At 51.6% G+C, this 24,175-nt stretch overlaps 1 protein-coding gene across 5 annotated transcripts in view; it reads right to left on the reverse strand.

Annotated features, from left to right (window-relative positions):
• Positions 1-24,175, reverse strand: part of KCNT1 (potassium sodium-activated channel subfamily T member 1) — an 88,589-nt gene that overhangs the window by 59,788 nt on the left and 4,626 nt on the right. For 4 of the 5 annotated variants that reach the window (XM_075772346.1, XM_075772344.1, XM_075772345.1 and 1 more), the window contains exon 2: positions 12,786-12,965. The exons of the other annotated variant lie outside the window; for it this stretch is intronic. In XM_075772346.1, the coding sequence (XP_075628461.1) occupies positions 12,786-12,965 (180 nt within the window). The remainder of the gene's footprint in view (positions 1-12,785; positions 12,966-24,175) is intronic. 5 annotated transcript variants of the gene reach the window in all.

Below are 24,175 nucleotides of genomic sequence, written 5' to 3' on the forward strand. Positions count from 1 at the left end.
CACTGTGACTGTGCATTATACACACCAAACTAAATTAGCGCACTAGTGTCCATACCAATTATTTCAATTAAATTCTCTCCTAATAACCAATTACTACCCATTTTATTACATTAAATTTTTTTTGAAACAATACTCCCATATGGAACTATTAGCCCAGACGTAATTATGTGCTTCACACGTTGACACGTGGACGCTGGGCACATGAGTTTCTTTCAGTCTCTGCGGCTCTCCCCACTCCCAGTCACGCAATCCCATCCATAGCTGGTCTGAAAGGAAAAGTTTTAGACGGTGTTTTAGCTTTGAAGAACTGTATTTAGTGCCTGTCTGCAGGAAACCTTTCTGTTTAAGCTTTTTTGCTCGCACACAAACGAGCACGCTGCATGCAGTAAGAAGGCCACTTTCAAATTAAATTGCTGTAGGGGATTGATTAAAGCATTCAGAAATAATGCAGCGTGGCTTGGCCAGACGCTTGTGTCCTAACGGTGAGAGTTACAAGACCAACTCAGCTGAACCAGCAGAAGACGTGACACAATCTCTAAACCAAGAGCGTTCGCTTCCTCTCCGCCTGCAGCGGGGCACAAGCTGCCCAGTCCCTCCGGTAAAAATAGAGATATCACGTCGGGACCAGCGATAAATGGCAGCGCTGGCTGAGCCCCAGCTCCCCAAGCTCCGTGAAAAATGAAGTTACATGAGCTGCAAGGCCAAACCTCACTCATCAGCCGGAGGCATCTGCATCTCGCCAGCGCTGCTCGTCTGGCATCGCCCCTGCCTGGTCCCTGCTCAGCGCGGAAGGGGAAGGAGGCGAGATCCTCCCGCCGCCCCCGCAGAGCGAGGCTCCGCGCTCCCGAGCAGAGGCAGGGGGATGCTCAGAGGCTGCTTCTCGCTAAAACCCAGAACGGAGCCAAGGGACCCAAAAAAAAAATCCCCAGAAGAGAAGGCAGGAGCCGTGGCTCGGGGGCAGCCTCTGCCCAGGAGGGACGGCCACGTCCTGCCCGCACGGTGCCGACGGCTCCTGCCTTCAGCCTCCGCGTGTGCAGGAGCAGGATTCCCGCTGCTCCGAGGCGCTCTCGCTTCATGAGTCTCGAGTGGAAAAACACCCGCTTTTGGCAAAGGCCTGCCTTGCTCGTAAACATTTAGCTGGTGGGTTTTTTGCTGCTTTCTGACAGGATAACACATTTCTCAGCGATGTCACTTCTGCCCACAGGATGGCAAGGTCTCAAGCTGACATTTGCTAAACATCTTCACCACCTGCTCCCCAAAAATGCTCCTCTCTCCTAGACAGAGGAGACATTTTTCTTGACAGTTCCTGCCATCGGGCAGCTAGCACGTACTCTGCCTCCGAGCCATGCCGCTGGTCCTTCCTGCTCTAACTGCTGCTCGGCACCCCAGCAATGGGTGCTGGATTCTCGTGGGTGCTGACCCACGGCCAAGGTTCACAGAGGGCTGGCCATGCCAAAGCAGCAGCCCGGCATTTGGAAACTCCAGTTCCCAAATCAGCTTGCCTGTAAGGATCCGAAGTCAGAAAGCGATTGCAGCAAAGCTCAACCAAAGCAACGGCTTTGCTAATAGTCACCACCAGCCTACCGGGAACGGATATGAGACACGCAGAAAGGCTCGATGACTCTACCCACAGCCCAAAAAGTAATTGCTCCCCACCTAAAGGTAGCTGCTAAATTTGCAGAGCAACACTCCCGCTCCTGCGGGAGCCTGCGTGGGCTGCAGGAAGCGCGGCAGAGTCACTAATCCAAACACAGCCGCCGTAGTACCGGCACTCGCTCCGCAGCCTCCCCGCCGCACTCCCCCACGGTTCCTTCCCGGGGATGCGGCAGAGCTGCTGCCGTGCCGATCTGCAGCGCTTGCGGATGGCGGCTACACGAGCCCGTCGGCTGGAGACCAGGTGCGAGCAGCGCAGAGCCCCAACAAGCTGCGAAAGACCCGGCAGGAGCTACAGCCTGCAGAGCAGAGGGCACGGGTGTTCGCATCCAGCAGAAATCACCACCCAAACTGAACAAAATCCGGCAGATCTCAACCACAGATTGATCACAGAAGATGTGGTGGGTTTCACCCGACCTCAAAATGAAACTTTTTTTAAAAAATCCTGCTGTTTTACCAGATAACAGCGGCTGACAAACACACAGCATCCACGTCCGTTGCAGGAGAGCCGCAAGCCCCAGCGCAGAGCGAGGCCCTCGCCACAGCTCTCTGCAAACCAGGACCAGGAAACATCCAGCACGTGAAGAAGAGCAAGCAGCGCACGAGGAAGGGGGGATACAACCTGCACATCCATGTTTAACTCCAAGAGTGTCAGGACCTGCAGACAGGAGGATGACAGCACCTTCCTCAGGACCCTCACGCGTCCCCAGGCAGGATCAGGCCGGGTGGAGGATCTCAGCCTCCAGCCTTGGCTGAGCTGCTGTTGCAGCACAAGGACCGCTGTCCAGACAGGAGACACGGACAGACCCCCTCCACACCCCCCTGCACCCCACAGACAGAGTATCCAGCATCTCACACGCAAATGCACCGCAGCAGCCAGCTTTATGCAAAGCTACAACCAAAAACTAGAAGACAGGTGACAACAAAGAGTCCTGGAGAGAGTAATAAAAGCACAATTTAGCCCCGGGTTTGGGGAGTTTTGTTGGACAGGAGTCATGTTTGTGTTGTCCTCAAGAGGGCTCTACCACAGTGTTATGAAAGAGCAGCAGCAAAAAATCACCGGTGTCAAAGAAACTGTTGACAACAGTAGACATGAAATCCAGCTCGGTAAACCAACCGCAGTGGGGCACAGAGAGAGGGTCAGACACTGGGCAGCCCCACACGGGTCAGGGGAGCGATGCCACGTAGGGGAGGAAGCAGCTCGTGTCCGAGATGGACACCCCAAAGCAACGGAAGGAGGTTTGCATCGGCCACAGCAAACACCTGCACTGTTCTCCATCAGCTCCCAGCAACACCCAACACCCCACCCGGGGACACAAACCCCTCCCCGGGGGGTGGGAGGCTGCTGCGCTGCTCCGCTCCCCCAGGGAAGAGGCGAGGGCTCAGCGCTGCTCCTCACACCGCAGCTGGGAGCAGCTCCAACGCGGGGGACCAACCCGCAGCTCCAACCAACACCTCACTAGTGCCCAACTTTGCAAGCAGCGGTTGCCCACTAAGCGAAAGCAGGCTATTGCCAACCCGTTCAGGTACAAGACCAACCCTCACGTTGTTTTTTAGCTCACATCAGGCAAGACTTTAATACATCAAAACAGTAACTCTACAAAGGGAAGTGGCGAATGAACCTCTTGGCATCACTGAAGTGACACCTCGCTGCTCACCTTCCCTCTACCACCATACCGGTCTTTCACCCTTGAAGCAAAATCATTTACACCATTTACATCACCCAGCTGACCCCACGAGCTACCCATCCCCTGGCTAATGGACTCGCTCAGCGTGTGCTGTGAGCCTCAGCCTTCAGCACAATTCCTCCTTCCTTCCTTCCTTCCTTCCTTCCTTCCTTCCCTCCCTCCCTCCCTCCGGCTGCGCCCACATCCTGGCCCGGCTCTGAACTCTCAGAGGCTGCGGCCGTGGCTACTTGTACATCGTGCTACGCGTATACGCACACCCACACAACTGCTGCAAAAAAGCAGGCAGGGAACTATAACGATGGTATCGTATTGGAGAGAGCGTGAGCAAGCTGCACCCTCCCCATTGCAAGAGGGATCCTATTCAATGCAGAAAAAAATCATAGAAAACCACGGGGAAAACACGCCTGCCCACAGGTACCCCCGCACGCAGCAAATACCATCTGACTGCAGAAAGTTTTGTTCCCGAAATAGAGGGCTTGCACCCAGCACGTCGGGACTGATCACAGGGCGATTGCTCTGGAGACGTCACGATCTCGACGTGTTCCTCCCGTCTGTAGACTTCGCTTTGCAGCTTCCACTCCCAAAACACTGCTTCTGTGTTCTGTTTGACTGTCAGAAAACAGCACGGCCCCAGCCCATCTCTTGAAGAAAGATGATCAGAAGAGAACCAGATGGTCTATCGTTAGGAAGAAGACATAAGCAAGACCATGCGATCGTGGCCCCCGTGCAAGTCCAAAGAGGCAAAGCTGACTCAAAGCTCCTGGACTTCTTCCAGAAAGCTGTGGATGGCCCTTGCAGAGCACCTGCCCCCGGCACTGACGTAGCTTTTGAACAGAAAATAAAATAACTCTTTAAAAAGCTCGCAAGCTAACGTAACTGTTGCAAAGCATTGCTTCACCCACTACTACAGGATCCTGCTTGAAGGACAAGTTTTCTGAGCTTGAGAGATTTGGAAAACATGCCTGTTTTATTTATTTTAATCTGCTAGTAACACGCTAACGTCTACAACCTGTCTGTCCCACCCAGACTTAAGCCCTGTATTTCAACTCTATCGTCACAAACTCCTTCATTATCAATTATTTATCACCTAGAATAATTGAAGGGGCGATGCTGAAGCCTACCCAGGGGATCTGCAACCCTGGAAACCTCCTCCCAGCCCTCTGGCTGTGCAGGGGAGGTTTTAAGACACCCACCATAAGGTTGCTGGGACCGAATAGGACACGACTGGTGTTCCCCACAGACCTTCACCCCCAGGGACCTGCGTTCTCCAGCACGTTGGACTTTGCTCGTCTCCCTGCAGTAAAACAGCCAAACTGCAGCCAGCACAGTTCTGTAGGTAGCTGGCAAGAGATCTGCACAGTGCCTGGATGACCCATTAACTGAGCTGTCAGTCTGGAGGAATATGAGGTATTTTCTTTGCAAATTAATACCTACGTCTTCGCTGTGGATCCAGGCAAGTGCCAGTGGAGCGGAGGCAAATGCAGCATGGCAAGGAAATCTGCACTAGCTGCAGGGCTTCAGCAGGCAATGTGTTCTTGATAAGCAGAGCTGAAAATAGTAGACAGTGCAGAATTAATCCTCTCTATTGGTGCAACTTCTCGGAAACAGGGATGTTTTGATTAAAATTTCAGGCCTTTTATTCCTCTCTATACCCTTGTGCTGCATAGTCTACCACAAAATGAATTCTCTGCGACACTGTGCTTTAACAAGAGAATGTAGAGGGGGGATTTATTAACCAATTTATTTAGGCTCTGCTCGTGATCTCTCTTCCCATGACCACACAGGGGTCTACGAGAGCAGCTCAGGCCCAAGCAGAGCCGGCGTTAGGACAGGGCTGGCTGCAGAAGGCAGCGATGGTGGGGCAGGAACCCCCCATCCCCCCCGAGGCAGTGAGCAGGGAAAGCCTGAGCTCCGACGCTCCCTACACGCCATCAGTCACTGAACGGGTTGAGCAGAGGAAAAGGAATGAGCACCACCTTCAGAACGGCAATAAATTATTTCCCTTGGGAACAAAGATGCAACTGTGATGAGATAAAGCGGTGGGAAAACACAGCAGAAAAATTTAATGCATTCTGTGCAATTACAGCTACAGCTGCCAAGCTGTTTCTCATACTGTCACTACGGTGGCGGTGACAGCTTCGGTCTCAGCCTGACCTTCCACCCTCACCCAAGCCAACGGCAACACTCCCGTGGCTTTCTGCAGACACAGGGTTCTGCTGCGATGACAAATACCACCATTTCTTCACCAGATCTGTGGGCACAGACTCACATTCATGACACTTCCCTGGTGCAAAAGGGACCCACGTCCCGTGTAGATCTGTGCCAAGATCCTACATGCAACCAAGCTTCTTCCACTGGCTCACACGTGATTTCTGTTCTCTGCTCTTTACCGGCACGTTTCAGCAGCTGTCCATCTGAGCACAGGAGCTCCAAGAAGCCCCAGGCAGAAAGGTGCAGCAGGCCCACGCGCAGCTGGAGCAACTGGCAACGTCCCCACCGGGCTTCAGTCTCACGAAAAGAACACGCGGAAGGAGATTTGCCCTAGTTAACCATGGTAGGACCCAAGACTCCAACATTTTTCGTGCCACTCTGCACTCCGTTTCTTCAGTTTCACTGCAGGAAACTTCTGGGTTGTGACTTTCTGCGTGTCCTTTACAACCAGTCAAGGGGAGTAAAAATGGTCATTTTGCCAACGCGTTTAATTTTCCTTCAGTAAGGCCAATGTCAGCCTTGCAGCGTGCCCACCTCACAGAGCACCCGGAGACCCGGTGCTCGCCGCCGAATTGCGAGGGCTGTCGCTCCTCCCCATGGCCCTGCCCTTCCCCTTTGCTCTTGCACACAACACGAGCCAAACACCAGCTCCTCACCTGCACAGGTCTCTGCTGGGACTACGGCCACCGCTCTCAGCAGGGACACGGCCCTCTGCCACCCTTGCTCACGCTTTCCCCTTCACTTGGACAGGGACTCTCAGGTAATTTGAAACACAAAGTTTTTTCCCTTTCAAGCCCACCTTCCCAATAAATTGAATAGAAACCACAGCGAAAGTAAATAAACTGAGAAAATACACCAGGGAGGGATGGAAATTTGAGCCATGTTAAATTGTGCTAAATAACTGAAAATCAATGTTGTTCTTCCTTTTCATCAGGGCACAGCTGTACATACTGCAGCACTCCAGGGACACCTCCTCTCATTCCACCAGACTGCTACGTGCACTTGCTTTTATTACTAGCAAGGGTCCATTACTGACAGTGAAAGCATTATCCCTGAAAAGAGTAATGACTTTTTTTTTTTAAAATAATAGATATAATTATAAGAGAAACACATTTCTTCTTTTACTCTATTACTTTCATAACTTTCCTGATATTCCTGCTGATGTCCAGGGGTTCCTGCCTTAAGATGAATATTCAAAGGCACGCCAAAAGCTACAAGGAAATATCTTTTTTTAAAAATTCCTAACAGCACTTCAATGAAGACAGCACGTTAATAATCATGACTGCAGCTTTTGAGAATGACGGAAAAAGCAAACCACAATGAAGAATGCTATCTGTCATTAAAATAATTAAAAAATAATAATCTACAAACACAAGAAAACCCATACCCTTTTTACAAAGCTGCCCCAGGCTTCCAACATGCTCCTTACCCCAGTGTATCCCACCTGGAGCCGGGCTGAGGAATCCAGTGGCGATACAGGTTGATTTTGCCTCTGTTAAGGGAGAGGACTTGCTGCAGCCACCCTCCCTGGAGAGGACCCGGCCACCCAGGACTGCAGACTTCTTGGTTACTCTTCCATACAAGGTGGCGAATGGGACTGGCAGCAGATTTAAGTACGCCAACACCCTGCCCCAGGTGCTTTTTCCCTACATTGCTATAAGCTCTGCTAGTCTAGACCTAAGGCGCCGTGCCTCAGAGCCATGCCCGGTGGCCTGGGATGCCCCTGCCCGCTCCTTCAGAGCGCAGGAACAAGCCCAATCGGAGGAGTGCGTGCGTCTGCTCACCCCCTCCAGAAAGCTCTGGCAGCTTCTCTGACAACTTAGATGGCACCTGGGGACTGAGTTTGGTCTTGACCACAGCCTTGGCTGACACAGCAGAGCTGTAGGCATCTGCTTTGGGAAGGGCTACACCAGTACGTGTCACCTGCCCGACGCACTGCGCTGCCTGGAGCAGGAGCAGGAGCCCCCGTGGAGCCGCAATCGCTCCAAGCGGGAGCAGGGTTCCTGCCGCAGGCTGGCGGAGCTCTCAGGAGCAGATACTTGCTTGTCTACTGTCAGACAGAAACTTTCTGGCAAAGCGTTGACTCAGGAAAACAGGCTAATCCAATTAATAAATGTTTTGATTTTGCTTTGCCAGGTGGCAAAAGCAGAGGGGAAGCAATTCAATTCAAGCGGTCACCCAGGCACTCCTAAGTTTCTGTTTCAGATCCCACCAGCTTCACCAGTGTTATTTATTACTTGGTTTGGAGCTGGGCTCAGGCATCGTGACTGAGACGGAGTCACTCCTTGAGAGATTCTGCACACAGGGCTGGTGGGTGATGGGGTCTTCACACTCTAATTGAGGGAATGGGTATTAGACAATAAATATCTTCACCCTGCTTTCACAAGCAAGGCATCAGACTGCTGGGACATGAAGATGCCTTCACCAGAGGAATTTTGTGGCACACAGGCATCTGAGCTGGATCTCCCAAGTCCAGGTACAAACCTGCACAAGCACAGATGGTACAGCCTGGACAGACGTTACAGTCCAGAACCTAAAATATTGGCCATTACCTCACCATCACAGAAATAAATATCTCTAACTTCTGGATACAAACTGGAATTTTCAAATTAGCATCTGCATCTTCCAAATAAAATGACAGAAATTGCCCATTAAATCAAATGGCAATGAAGTGGGGATTCAGCCGCAGACATAGTCAAGGAAGCTGACAGAGGGACACAAAACTGCTCGGATCCATTAATGTAATGATGCATTTGATGAGGAAGTCACTTGGGGCATGTTAGCATGAAAACTGCAAGAACAAGATCCTACAAGCCTGATATTTCAGCGCTCCAGTTTGCTTGTGCCAAGTATAAAACCACCTATGATTTAGAGCCACCACCTAGCGACAAATTTAAGAGACAAAGACCAGACATCAGTTAACATATAAAGAAGTTTCCAAAATCTATCTAACCTGGAAGCAAAAACTTAAAAGAATTTGCCTGTTGTTAAAAGCCTGTCTTTTCCTGGTTATGCAACATCTGAAAAAAATCTTTGGTTTGAAAATTTTTATAGAGAAGTTGCTGAATTCTTCTGCACAAGCAGCTTTTCCAAACATCCTCATCCATCAAAACGATTCTTTGCTGATAATTAGCCTCAGAAAAATGCACTTAATCAAAGTGACAGCCATTACTTCTTGCTACTGTAAATAGGACTGTGGCTTCTGACGACGATTTTCTGGAAAGTATTCAGACTATTTAAATTAGGCAACAAATAAGCTCCTAATGACACTTCTCTGAGATACAGTTTAATTTTATTTATGGGCTTTTTTTATACGTGCCTCAACCCAGTTGTCATCACTGCCCAAGAAAAGAGAATGCAGGAGATCAAAAACTGCCATAGTCAGGACAGCAAAGATCAAAGGGATGCCACAGCTTGTGGTATAAAACAATATTTACCAATTCAGCAGATGTGCTTTCTCAGCTGCTTTTAATCAGCAAATACCAGTATCACTTTAGAACAGAAGCTTCCTTCCAGAGCCCAAACTGGCAGCACCGATGGGATGCTGCATTCAGCTCCTCCTCCCTCCTGGCAGCACCCCTCGGCCTTGCTCCTACACGCACGGGAGCCCTTGCACAGAGGATTCCCACAACCAGAGGAGTCACGGGCCAAGCGTGTGAAAGGGTGGCCAGGCACAAGCGGTACTCGTGCCCCCGGTTCTTCACCTTCTTTTTGTTACAGGCTCAACATCTTCAACTCTGCCTTTACTGTTATATTCCAGTGGCTCTGAATACTTTCACAGCAACAGAACATCAGGGAGATGAGAAATGCAATGCTGCCATAAGAGACCAGAACAGATCTCTTTTTCTTCCGGTATTGACATTGACAGAACCTTCCAAAAAGAGGGAAAGAAACTTCTGAACCAGGCAGGACTTATGCCAGACAACTGGGGCAACTTCTATGTTCCCAAAGAGAACCTTCTCTCCCCAGAGGAGAAATTACCTCCTAGTCCCCATTAGTCAGATTTATGTCCTGAGACAGCAGCTTGTATCCTCTGGAAATTTAAAGCTGAATGACAGATAATCCTGTTTCTATAACCCAAAGACTGGCCTTGCAAAAATGTCAAGCATTGTATTTAAATACAGTTGCCCTGCACTGAAATACAGCAAAGCCCAAAGTCTTCCAGATGCCTCGTTGTAGTGAGTTCCAAAGACGAATAAGATGATGTTGGAAGGAGAACTTCCATTTGACAGCTCTAGATTTGCTTGTCATTAGGCTTTTCTCCCTCTGTTGCACAAATCCATTTATCTCCCCCATTTCTCTTCTAGTCGGTCTTTTCCTATTTGCTTCCTGGCTGATTTATTACCATCCTCCACACAACATTCAAAGTAGTATTTTAGTTCTCACGTCAATCAGTCTACCTGCCAACGAGTAAGACCTACTTAGTTAGACTGCCTTCACCTTTCACAGTCTAAAAAGAAAAGTAAAATAGGAGCAGCCTGTTTTACCTATTCCTCCTCATATTCACTGATTAGTTCCTTCAGTTCCGTGGGTTATCTGGACATGCCCTCTCCTTCTGCCATACCACAGCTCTCTAATTATCCACTTGTTCCAGCAAGCTCTCGTCTCCTTGAGTTCCAGCATTACCTCATTCCTTACCTCAGTCGAGTCTCGGTGTCTCCTCAGCATCCTGTGTGATGAGGATGGATTAATACATCTCCTCAGAAGTAGCAAAACCTGGATTCCCCTATGGCCTCCCATCTTTCAGCCTTCTGCTGACCCCAGAACCTCCTCACTTCCATCAGCACACTATCGTTCCAGAGGAGTTTTTCAAAAGCCGATATTTGAGACGTTAGTGTTTTTAGCATGGCTTTTATAAGTAAATGAGATATTTACTGCTACGGGTGTTTTCTTTCAGTGATACATCTGTAAGTCCACTGAGCTCTATTTTACCATTCACAGTTCCTTGTACTGTTTATGTGGGGGAATTTTCCTCAGCACATTCCTGTCAGTGCTGTAACAAAGCACTTCAAAGCACGTGTCTGAGCTGCTTAGTATTTATAAGGACAGCAAAGCCAAAAAAGGCTTTCAGCTTTTCTTCTGCTAGCCTAAATCAGATCCTTATTCAGTTGGTTTGGAACAGACTAATCTACTAGTCATAATTACGCCAGCAAGCTTGCTTCATCTACAAGGTCCCAGTATCATTAATGACTTGGACTGAAACTGAGGCCTAACAACAGCATTTCCAAAAGCCTATGGCAGTGACTGATCTCAACTCCCATCGAAGTCAAGAGGACTACATGTGAATAGCGAATGTGTGCTCATAGATTGGCATTCCCAAACACACTGTGAAGTTTTCAGTATTTTCTAGATGAAGGGGAAAGTCAAACAACTAAAGATAACAGGACATAAAGCCAGTGAAACAAAGATATCTTGAGAAACAAGGCTAATGAATCTACCAAAATAATCCAGAGTATCTCCACACTAAAATTAGAGAGAGATTCCGAATTGGAAACACTCAAATCTAGATGAAATTGAAGATTAAGGGGTACAGCAGTGAGATGCAGAAAACCCCCCACAATCTACACTTGTCATCGTCTCTATTTCAGATCCACTCAAATACTTAAATATGAAAACTATTAAAACTCTAATCTCCAAACATATGCAAATGAGCCATATCATAACTATTCTGAAATCCAGACATTTTCTGCACTGGAATTTCCAATCAGCTTTTCACCTGATGCCATAAAACTACATTAATGTTTAAGCGCCTGTTAAGGAAATCTGGGCTTTAAAATCTTGAGGATCACACACTCATTTTCAAAAAAGATCAATTCTTATGCAGCTATAAAAGTTAGGAATGCTTATTTAGAACATTTGTAAATCCCAGATTCTCAAACTCAAATTCACTACTGCTTTTTTTTTTTTGTATGACACTTGTACACATAAAAAAAATGAAACTACCTTTTAACACAGATGCACAAAAGCCTTGATGCAAGTGTACCAAATACACAGCAGCTACTCAAAGGCTAATTCACCAGCAATTGGAAGGGTTTTTTTCAACAAGAGTTACATCTCTCTCTATTTACGTCATGCAATTAGTTGGTGGGAAAAGATGACAGTCTTACTGACTCCCCATTACTGCTGTAGCTCCTTGATTTTTATTACATGAACAGAGTTGAAGGGAGGGTTGTTCTTGTTCCTCTTCAGTTAACCACTCTGCTCATGGAATTCACTTGCCACTCATGGCATTCCTCCTTTTGCTTTAGCTTACTCAATCTGGCAATAAATCCCTGCCAGCCAGACAGGAATAGCAGGCTTGGCGCTCAACCCACAAAGACCATTTCTCTAGGCAGCCCAAGAAAGGAAGAGTTGTGCCACATGCACAGCAGCTCCTTAGAGTCCCTCTGCTCCCATCAGTATTCCCTGCTGCAAAGACAGCCTCTGAGAACAGAGCCTCTGGATCAGCCTTACCTCCTAAATGTATGGGCTCAGCTCAAACTCTGCATATGGCTTAACAGGGAGTTTCACCAGCCCCTCACCTGACTGATTGTATCCCATGCATCTCCCAGACAGTGGCCCCTTTTCCTCCTTGCCAACCCCTGACGGGACCCCCAGACACAGCAAGCTGCCTACCATACCCACACATCTCAATATCTGCTGGCGCAGTATACCCACAACTCCAAATGCCCAGCGGCTCCAACACGTCCACCAGCCCTGAACACCCACACGTTCCCAGTGCCTACTGTCCGAGGCGAACCCACCACACACATCCCCACGGCCTCCATCCCAGCATGCCCACACGCATCCCAGTGCCCCCTTGCCCGGGCATGACCACCGGCTCCTGCGAACACATCCCAGTGCCGCGGGCTCCGGCATCCTCCCGCATCCCAGTGCCCTCCAGCCCCGTGCCCGTGCCCGCACCCACCGCCGCCCGCCGAGGCCGCCGCGACGGGAACCGGCCGCCAGCACCGCCGAGAGCTCCGCGCCCCGTGGGATCAGCACCGCGGAGAGCTCCGCGCCGGGCGGGGGTTCAGCACCGCGGAGAGCTCCGTGCCCCCCCCCCCAGCCCCGCCGCCTGGGTGTCCCACCCGGAGCAGGGGGCGCGGGTGTCCCAAGTATGTGACCCAAGGCCAGGCATGTGTCCCGGGCCCCGGGGAGTGTGTCCCCCCAGGTACGCGTGTCCCTCCCCACCTCCCCGTGTGTGTGTGTGTCCCCGTGCCCCCCCCCCCCCCGCCCCGGTACGCCCCGAACCTGTCGTCGCTCTGGAAGGACTGGTCCCCCAGCAGCAGATCGCGGAAGCGATACCGGGGCGGCAGGGGCAGCACCTCGGACTCCAGCTCCGTCATCTTCAGGGCGGCGATGTCCAGAATGACCCCGCTCTTGCGGCTCCCGCCGCCGTCCCCGCCGCCGCAGCCGCCGGGCGACGAGAGCCTGCGGGAGAGAAGGGGGCAGCTGCAATGGAGGGGGCGCCCTGCCTTGCCCTGCCCGCCCCCGCCGCCCGCCCCGGCACCTCCTCCGGGGCCGGCCCCGCACACCCCGCACACCCCGCACGCACCGCCCGGCGCTGCCCCGACCCGCGGCCCCCCGCGCCGGGAGAGGCTGGCAGCCCACCGGCTGCAATTACATTGCGGGGCAGGCGGCGGTGCCCCCCCTGCAGAGCGCTCCCCCCGGGGGCATGGGCAGCGAGGGGCTCGGCCGGCCTCAGGCGAGGGGCCGGCGGGGTGGGCACGGCGAGGAGCCCGGTCCCCCGGAGCGCCCTGCAGCCCGCTGCGCAGGGCAGCGCTGTGCACAGGACATTCGCTCCTCAGCAGACAAACAACAGAGAGCAAGAGGAGCCAATGGAAAAGCCCAGTCGCCAGGAGGAAATAAAACCGCTCGCAAGATAGATCTACGCTGACAACCAAACCCAGATCCACCCCCAGCCTCCCCCCCCCCCCCCCCCCGCAAAGAAAAGTATGGATGGGAGGCAGACAAGGCGATGGCTCCACAACCGTGCTGGAAGCAGAAGCACAACCTCCTCTCTGGACTGCCAGCACTTAAATCATCTGAACAGCTCCAGTATTAAATGAGAAACCGCGAACACTGATGAGTCAGTCATCTGTCCAGCTGCCAAGTGTCGTGGCCGGGAGGATATATCACCCATCCCTTGGCGTGCTGAAGTCTCTGATCGAGGGGGGGGCGGAAATCGCAATGCCTGGGAGAGACCCAAGGGGATTGCTCAGACAAAGCTGTGTATGGCCAGCTACATGCAGTCTGCCCTGCCACACAGAAAAAGAGATTTACCAGCTCCCAAACTATCATTCCAGAGGGTTAAGAGCTTGTCTTTGGTCTCCTTTTTCAAACCGCATTTACCAACCAGAACATGGGTACGACACTGCTCCCCATGTCAGCTAGAGCTACTAATTATAGCAGATCAGGGTTGAGCTGAAACTTCCCTTCACAAGGCAACAAAGCCATGCCATGCTGTAAAGCCAGCGTACAGACACACAAGGCAAGATCACACGTCCTGATCCTTTGGGTTCTCGCTTGATCAGCAAAACTTATCCGCGCCTTGACAGGAAATTCAATTTCACAGACCCTTTGTGGAACGTGGGAAGGACAGAGAGAGCTTGGAAGAGGAGACATGGTGCCTCTGCAGTGAGCTGATTCTTTGTCCCTCACATGTAACTTTGGAGTGTGAGGCAGGCAAAGAGCTGAAAGGCTCCAACTCCTTCCAGATGTACTTCCAAGGGTCTCACCCAAAGCCTCTCCAGCCCACTCCTACCACCTTCCCACAGCTTTGCCTCCAGTACATACTGCATAAGCTCTGTGCAAGCAAAAGAGCTTCAAACAGCTGAATACTAAATTAGCAATAAGCAGACATCTAGGGTTTTTGCTGCTGGCTGCAGAGACGTGATCTGAGGCTCCTACCGTGTTTTACCTTTAACAACTCAAACCCCTGTAAATAAGTTCCCAGGTGACCAGGTTCCAAAGTCCTGATCAGCTGTTGTTCCTGAGTTTCTGGAAGAGCAACCAGCATGTGAAATTTCTGCTGAACACAGCCCCAGAAGACAACACAGCTCACTCTCAGCGCTTCGGATGATTTTCACTGATGTTACTTGCCACTTAATTCTATACCCCCAGAGCTTTTCAATTCCTTTTAGCTGCCATATGCACACCGCAGCCGAGACTCTGCACCGCGTAATGCACCTGTGCAGGGCCTTGGGCATCAGGGAGGTTATTCTATGATATACATTGATCCAAAACTTGGTCTTTAAGAGAAACCAAGCCAAACTCCTGTCAACTCAAGGACTCCCTCTGGATCGACTGACAGAAGCACAGAAGTTAGCTGACTATATCTAGCTCACATTGCAAAGGAGGTTCTAACTTTAATCTAATCACCAAAAAGCCACAATTAAGTCTTTCCTCTTAGAGCTTAACTATGATAAATTGTGCCAAAAGCATACTTTCTCCAGGCCACCCCCAGTGAAGTTCTTGCCCAGCTGAGATTTCTTATTAGTGTGAGGCCAGGACAACATCCTAAAACCAGACTTTCAGGGAGAGAAAAAATAAACTTTAAAAATCATCCACTCTCTTATTATAATGCATACTTTAAAGTGGGGAGCCAGGTGTCTGACTCCAAATGTGGGTGATTATAATTGCATTTGAAGGAGACTGTCACACACAGGAATCTCCATTAAGTGCCTGTTTAAAGAAGCACGTTGTTTCCTTTCCCGGAGGAAAGCCCGAGTGCTACGGCTGCTCGGCCATGGACACACCGACTGCCATGTGGAAAGGGCACCTTTACACGGAGCCACCACCCCGTCTGACAGTCCCCATGGCTCCCGCTGCCCGCGGTCCCAGCAGACAGGGCCACTGGTACCCTGAAAGCTAAGGATGCTCATAGCTGTACACAACCATCCTCTTCAAAAGTCCAATGCTTGTCTTTTGGGTTTGGGGTGTTGGGTTTTTTAAAACTCCACGTGATTCTTTTCAAACCAAATTAATCCATCTCTCCTGGTCTTGGATCACGTGTTAGACTCACGAAAGAAAGCAAATATTTACCCCTGTCCTTTATTAGTGTTAAGAAATGGTAGTAAAATCCAATTTTATCAGTCTCTCTGGAAACACAATTTCTGCTCTGTATTTGCATCTGAATTTCTTCTCCCATCCGCAGTAGCAGCTACATTTTGAATATATTTTCTCTTATTTTTGCATATGAAATCATTCAGAATTTAAAAAGTTTGGCACATTTGTTTATTCTGGATGAAGGTTCAGTGAGACAAATACTGCATGCACCTATTTGATAAAGGTGTCTTTATCAATTACACAGTGTCTTTAAGAAATGTTGCAGGTCTGTCTTCGAAAAAAGTGCTCCTGCGCTGCACACAGATCTCCTGACATCGGCACAGAGAATTTGCAACCCTCCTCTCCGCCCAAACATAGGGACTCTGAGCTATAGAAATGCCACAGCAACCCGGCTACTTCTTCAAAGCAGTAGTGGTATAAAATAAAAAATTCATGAACAAGCTTGTTTATTGCATAGTCTTCAAATACTACTGAAAAAAAAAAAAAAATCCCAAAGTGGTTTATAGCTAAATACAGGACTGCAGCTTTATTTTTATCTTCCCTTTCCTTCCTTCCTCCAGAACCATGTACCACTAAAAATGCACGCTGTAATCAGCATATGGAAACCTCAACACTATTCCACTTTCTTGCTACGACACCGTCTCTCCCCCAGCTTGGCCAGCTCCCCAGCAGCGATTGGCACGCCGGGACGGGGACACCCTACTGCTCAGCCTCTCGGGAACACGGGAACGGGGATCATGCCGAGTGTGACCCAAACCAGATCTCCCCGTTGATCTCTCCTACCGTTAAAACTGCAGCTAGACACAATCACCGTCCCAGTTTAGCAAACACAGCTGCCCCTTGGAGCACGCTCTAGCAGGAGCCTCAGAGCTGCACCAACCTTGTGTTTCTGCAATAAGCTTTCTCATGCGTGGGCTGGTCACAATCCTGCTCTTCCCTCGCTGTATTTCCACCCGGGGCACACGGGAAAGCTACGCTGCTGACAGCACCATCCCCTGAGACTGGAAACGCAGGCACACGACCAGTGGCAGCCCACACATCTGCCTGCGCCTGGCTACGGCGGCTCGGCAAGGCGCGTGCTCTGCAGAGCTTGTCAGAGGCTGTCCTGGTTCTGAGCACCCAAGAGACACCTTTGCCTCAGAAGAAACGCCACAGGCTGGGAGCTTGTTGCAATGTAGTTTAGGATTTTTGTTATTATTTTTTACTGTATATGACAAAGAAGAGGAAGGACACAACTCAAGTTTCTCTTCTGCTTCTTTGCTCGCTGCTCACCACAGAAACCACCGAGCATCCTCCTGCTTCCCACCACAAACCAATCCCAAACCGCCCAGGGTCACCAACAGACCCCCTAATCCCACATTCTGGTACCTGCCTGATGTAACTGCCCAAACCTGCCAGGCATCACCAGGAGCTCCGAAGCTCTCAGTGACACCCCCTGCTCTGCCAGCACCAAAAATTACTGAAGACCCTCCCAGAATGCCTCTCCTCCTTCTAGGGGCTGGGGTGTGCAAACATAAGAAACAGCTGAACCTACATTTTGGGCAAATTCTTGCATAACCTACAGCCTAAATCCCTCTTCTCCCACTGTTCCATGCTGTAAAAGGAGCCAGAGACACAAGGTCCTGCTGGCAGCTGTCTGTCCCAACTCCATCCTTTCCCCAGGAGGATGTCCAGGGAGTCTGGATGCATAGCCAGGAAAGCAAGTACCTTGTCTCCAACCTCAACACCCCCTCCCCAGGCAAAGCCGCTTTTCCTCAAGCTTCAGTACTCAGCACACACTGCAATGCCACGGCCAGCTGCTGCTGTGCCACATGTCACCTCTACTGGGACGGGAAGGACAACGCCTGGCTGAGAGCAACGGTGGAGCAAGAGCCAGACGCAGGGCACGACCCTTCTCTTGCTGTTGGCAGAGATGTGGGGCTGCAGCACAACCCGTGTTAGAGGCAAAGCCAGCGTGGCCGTCACCGCGGCTAGGCTAAACCCAGCCTTTGGGCAGCAGACAGGCACTGGTGGGGCGGGAGCCTCCAGCTGCTCTTTGCTGGCCCAGACCCATCGTAGGGCAACGGCGTCTAGATTGCACTCAAGGGATGGGACTCTTCTCACGAGGGCTCTTGGAGCCAGGCTGCCTCGGGACAGCAAGGACCCTGCCATGTCTTCTCCCCCCTGCCGCGGTGTTTCCCAGCCGTGGCTGCAGAGTCTGGCCCTGCATGCCTGGTCCATCGGTGAAGGCAGGCTCAGCCACTGCCAGGCTCTGAGAGCCTCTCCAATGAACAAAGCCATACAGGAAATTCTGCCCTTTCTTTCTCTACATTTATTAAAATATACACAATCATCTTCTGTTTGCTTCTCCTCCCACAGCTCTTATGGTTACCGGGTTACAGTTGTTCCCCCCTCTCTTTTTGTTTTTTTTGCTTCTGAGTGACATCCCTGTGGGGTCTCCTAATGGCCCGAGTGCGTGGGGGGACGCATGCTCGGTCTCCAGAGCCGGGCTGGAAGGCAGCACCCCCCTCCCACACCGGTGACACGCTGCAGGCGTTGGCACGGCTCTCCTGGCAAGGAGGGGCAGCGAGCTGGCACGGCAGCACAACACACGGCCCAGCCGGAGGACAGGGCAAAGACCACGCAGGGAAGGAAAGCAGCAGACCTGCACGCCCGCGGGCAAACACACGTGCAAGCTAGGTCCCACGGCAGGCTGCCTCGCACACCGGCTCGGCATCACCCTTCCCCAGACGCCAACCTCGGCGGCTTTCAGGGCAGGATTTCCCTGCAGGGACGTCCCCGTGGAAGAGTCGGGGTGCTCAGCAGCAGCACCGTACCTTATCTCCCCGTGAGCACCGGCTAACATCGCTGTCAGTTATGTCTCAGCCTGTCGTAGGAAGAGGCCCAGATTCTTAGCGCACCGGCCCCGCTCTCTCCCCAGAGGTCATATGGTGACTCACTGACGTCATTCATAGAGATCAGCAGCCCTGGAACCCAGACGACATGTCCAGAGCCACGAGAGGATCTTCTACACCAAGGTGTGGCCCGAATGGCCTTCTGAGAGGAGCCATGGTGGGGAAGAGCCCACGCACAGGCCAAGTGGCGGGGTTCTTTCCCCCCCAAAATACAACATTAACAACATCTCTTCCATTTTCTAAGCACAAGCTCCACAACCAAGTGATAAGTCGTAGCAACCAGAATGACTCCCAACCTTAAAGACCCTGTCACACCCGCGTGGAACACCCACGTTTATTGTGGGCAACCCCACGGATCACGCCAAGGGGACAGGAATGATGAACTAATGAACTTGCAAAGTTACTCTCTGATCACGTATGAAAAAGAGCTAAGATGACCAGCGCTAAGCCCCCAGGCACTAACGCCCTGAGCTTGATACAGAAACAGGGAATCAGGGAAAAGGGGGGGGCGGGGTGTATTTCCTTTAATACGATAATTTTAGCTGCTTCACAAACACTTCTGTGTCCACAAGCAACTGCTTTCCATTTCATTTAATTGTTTTGTCAACTTCTTGTAAGTTGTACGACAGTCATGGAATTAATACTTTTTGATTCAAAGAGTTTAAAGTGCTCCAGGGGATGTGAAGGGGCCCATAACAACGCCCAAGTCGTGACTTCCAGATACTCTGAGCAGCTTTGGCCCGAGTCATGTTTTGTGGGTACAACAGCCGCAGAGCACACATACACACACACATATATATATGCAATATACGAAGCGCTCCGTCTCCCAGATTAAACTCCTGCACCCAAATTTGCACCTCCACGGACAGTTGGACTGTCCACGTCAGGGGCTGCTGTTGCTCAAAACTTCCACAGAACTGCTGAGCCCTGTGACAAATCCATCCATCGCTTCGCTTTCAACGTGCGGAGGCAATTTAGCACCACAGGCCTCACGGAAAAATTAGCATTTTGTGTATTTCATGTTGAAAATGAACAGGAAGCGTGAGTCAGTGCAAAGCTCCACAAGCCTTTCCCCCGCTGGCAATGCTATTTTCTAGAAGATAAAAGTAGAAATTGTACCGTCCAGGTCCAGAGCCGGTTTTCTTATTAGACAACCCCGTATTAGCAATTCAGCCCCACGTCTCCCCGCTCCCTTCTGGCCTGATGCACACGTACACGTTGTACAACAGGGTAACGCTCACGGACGGCAGAGCCCCGCTGAGAAGTCTTTTCACTCTTCTTTGATCCCAACAGCAGTACGTGGAGCGCAGGAGCGGCGCAGGCAGGCAGCTCAGCTCCTCCAGCCCCGACTGCTGCGCGGCCAGCGAAGCTATCCGTCGGTGGCCCTGCCAGGGGCGAGGGAGCCGGGAGGAGCGAGCCACAGCCAGCCCCTTCCTCAAGAGCATCCTGCAGTGAGGTCCCGGGCAGTGCTGGGGGTGTTTCCAACAGAGGCAGAGGTAAACGAGTCACGGTGATGTCCCTGGTGATCGCAAAGCCTAAATAGCACTGGGAGAAAGGAGGGAGGGGAAGCAGATCCTACACACCCTTGACGCGGTTCCTGGCAGGTGAGGGGACCGTCTCCCTCTCCTCAAGCCTGGGCTGGGGCTGTCACACCAGCGCAGCGAGAGGGCGGCGCATGGCCAGGCTTCATCTCTTGACACGCGCCTCGTCCTGCAACGCGCTGCCTTGATCCCAGTGCCTTCCTGCGCTCCCGCTCCCTGCTCCTCTGCCAGAGGCACAGGTACGCGCCGTAGCGGGGAGGTGACAGGAGACACCTGCAGCCTTGGGAGCCTTTTCCGCACAGGCACCAACTTTCCAGTTTAATCCTCGCTATTTTACTTTTGGCATTGCATGTCCCATCCTTCCCTTTTTCAGAGGTTTGTGAGACAGCGGCAATCGTGTGGGACAAAGAACAGGCTGGAGATGGGAGGGAAGGGCTGATGGGGAGGGGGATGAGGAGCACAGGAGAAGGCATGCACCAAGGGCCACCCACAGCAACCCCAAACCCTCGTCCTTTAGCAAGATTGTATTGCAGACGTTGCTACAATTCAAAAAACATTCCCTGATTTCTGGCAGCAGTCAGTCTTCAGCCGCTCTCAAAGAGCCTCCTAGAAGGAAAAGGCACTTATCTCCTCATCTTTGCTTCACAATATTAAATAGTACCAAAAGAAAAAGCTGAAGAAAGCATTTGCAGTGGCTAGTGCAGGGAACCAGCCTGGGCTCCAGCTCTCCAGCCCAGCAGCTTCCAGGCGTTTTTGGTGTCATGAGTGCTGTGTCTGTCACCCAGAGGTCCCTGCTGTGCACTGGGGACACGAGCACAGCTCATGTTGATGGCTGCCCCGGAGAGCCATCAACGCGAGGTCAGAAAGAGGAATTCAGGGAGCGCATGAACCGCGCAGGGCCAGGAGCAGGCCCTCGACCAGAGCCCAGGGCAGAGATGGACCCGCTGGACCAGACACCTCCTCACGCCGGTGCTGAGTCGCTGCCAGCGCCGCATCCCCACAGCGAGGGTAAGGACAGCACCCAGCCAGGCTTCACGCTGCCCATCAGAGTGACAGCCAGACAATAGAGCATAATTGTCCCTTTGCAACCGGTCTAGTCTATTCTGTAAATATGCAACTAGAGTGCAAATTAGCTCGGATGATCGCATTCAGCACAACATACCAACCCCTGCTTTCCTAAGGCCACAGCTCTGCTCCCCATCCCGGCGCCCTTGGGCAGGGGTCTCCAGAGGGCTCCAGCCCCAGGAGCACCCGCAGGACCTCACCGCTCACCTTCCGCCAGAGCTGAAGATTCAAATCCCCGCTGGAAGCAAACCGCTTACACCAGCGATCTGCACCCAAGGACAGGACCGGCCCGACACTCCGGCCAAGCTCTGCCTGCAGCCACCCATCCAACCCGACCCCTCCCACTGGGGACAGGCTCAGGAGCACCCACAGCACTCTTCCCAGCATCTCGGCCACGAACAATCTTAGAAGAAGGGTCAAATCCAAAAAACACTCAGCCTGCTGAGCCAAGATCGCTAACCCTGCCGGGAAATTTCTGACCCAGCAATCTCCAGGGCTATTTATGGATTACAACATTAAACAATATCTTCCTTGTAGGAGCTATATGCTGAGGAGCAGGTTTCCCAGAGCACCCAGCCCTGCCCCAGCCAGGACATAACCCCTTTTTTCCTTATCGTGGTGTTGGGTTTGCAAGGTGGCCTGGGAGCACATGCAGGTTCATTTAAAAGCAGAATCATCCCCGATGCTCAAGAACTCGAGCAACAAAGACTCATGCTGCTGGAAGCGAGAAACAATCCCTCACCGCGAGGCCCCATCAGTCCCGCTGGGGATTTCGGAGGCCGTGCACACCAGGCTCCCCTGGGAAATCACCCGGCCTTTAACGACAGGGTGCTGTTGCACACAGGGAGAACACACCAGGCTCATGAGTCATGCCAACCAACCATGAAAAATCTTAAACCTAAACAGATTATTAAACTAAAAAGAGAGCAATTCACTTGTCACAGCATCCAGCTCTGTTCCTGGAGCCAGTAGCCAACTCTCTACTATTACCTGATAAGAAGGGGAATACAATTCCTACCGACACTACAGCCAGTCTCCGCACCTCAGCGACTCCTCTACTCGCAGCCGTTGGGTAGCAGTTATCCCAGCGCAGCTATGCTCGCCGCCCAGACTTACCCCTCGGCTGTGCCACAGGTCCCTGCTCCCGCAGCTGGCATCGCGAGGAAGGCCAGAAAGCCAAGTGGGTCCTGGCCAGTTATAATTCTCCCACGAGGAACCTTCTTGCCCCCCACAAATCCTAACAGCCCATCACAGTCTCGCTCCCAGCGGTGCACCCTTCTGCAGGCAGCAGCAGCCCTCCTTCCTCCAGCCAGGGGACAGAAAAGCTCACCTCTAGCTAAAGCGAAGCTTAAAAGTCCTTTGCCCTCTTGCTGTTGCGCAATCCATTTTTTTCCTGGGGCTTCCCCTCCCACATGGAGCTTACCTGGGACCAATGTCACCCTCTCCACCTTGGGAACCAGCCAAAACCCTTGTCTTGGCACATGACCAGTTGCAAGCAGCACGATGCTATCTGTTCCCAGCTCTCATCGGGATGAGCAAGGAGATGCTCTCAAGGCAGAGCTCGTTACTCTCCAGGATCATTATTCATAGGAGTGTATCTGGTATCCCACAAAACACGATCCTGGTGGTGTCTCACTCCTCCCTCACCCCAGGCTGTTGTACCCTCTACCAAATTTGCCAGTGCCCTGTATTTTTCAGGCTCACATCAAAAAAATAAAGGCTGCAAGATGAGGAAAGTGCTGATTCTTGCTAACGATCTGCTGGGAAAATTCTCCCTTCTGCGCAGCCCCGAACTGCCATAAGCAGCTAGGGATGAAGCATGGAGAAGAAACTTCCCTGCGCTCCAGACCCCTGCAGAACGTTCACTTCTATTGAAAGCCGAAAATAATAGAGAGACGTGGGAGGAGGAAGAGTCTTTTCACACTGCTCAAGGATACAAAGACTTACAGAAATAAAACCGGAGAGGCAGGATTGTCAACCCGCTTGCCAGACCAGGTTGCGATGGGACAAAGGGGGAGATGTGTCCTGGATTATAAGACAGGAGACAAACAGGAGGGGAACACTACAGCAAACATTTTCTGTGGGGTCCCACAAGGGTCACTGCTATTCCATGGATTCAGAAGTGATGGTGGTGACTGCAAATTATCCACGACGGTCACATCTAAACCTGACTGTAAAGTTTCAGGAGGATCTCGCAGCACTGAGCGACCTGATGATAAAATGCCAGATAAAAATTAGCATCAATAAATGCCAACTAATCCAAAGGGGAGGAAAAAAAAAATATCACCTTCCTGCACAGGCACTAGAAGGTCTGCAAATTAGCACTCAGAAAAGAGTCAAAGTCACGGTAGATAACATCCCAAAGCCAACAGCTGACTGTCAGTGGTAGTCGAAACCCAAAACGTTAGGAGAGGTTGTTATTCTACAGATAAATCCACCGCGGAGCCACACACACTTCTGGTTCCCCTCTTCTGAGATGATACGGCACAGAGAAGGGCAACGGGGATAACTACAGGGTTGTGAAGTGGTTTGTACAAGGAGAGACTAAATAGATCAGGAGGAGTCTTCAGCCTGGAAAGAGACAGGAGGAAAGGGAGGTGACATCAGAGCGGATGAGCAGGGAGCAAGCACATCACAAGAGCTGTAGGGACCCAGGGAAATCACAGGCCGGCTCAAAGGCAAAGCAGCGTGTTTTCTCACGGAGCAGCTGCAGCAGAGAAGTCACATCCTCTTGCAGAAGCAGAAAGTACCAAGGGGTTCGAGAGGGACCAGGCAAATCCCAGGGGAAGCATCCATCCACGTCTTCGAAGCACAACCGCCGGGTACAACCTCCAGCTCGGGATCCCGATCCGACAGGCTGCAGCAGTACAGCCCGGGGAAGGGGTGCTCTGCACCCATCCTCTGTCCTGTCCCCGGCCACTGTCAAAGCACAGCAGGGCAGAGGCACCTGTGCTCAGGCCTAGCGTGGCTCTTTGCCTGTTTTTATTCATAAGAAGGATGAATGAGATGTTCCACACTCCGGCACAGTTTGGCAGGGATGCAAGAGAAACGCTAACGGGCTCCAAAACAAATT

The sequence above is a fragment of the Balearica regulorum genome, chromosome 20, assembly GCF_011004875.1.
Source record: "Balearica regulorum gibbericeps isolate bBalReg1 chromosome 20, bBalReg1.pri, whole genome shotgun sequence".
NCBI lineage: Eukaryota > Metazoa > Chordata > Aves > Gruiformes > Gruidae > Balearica > Balearica regulorum.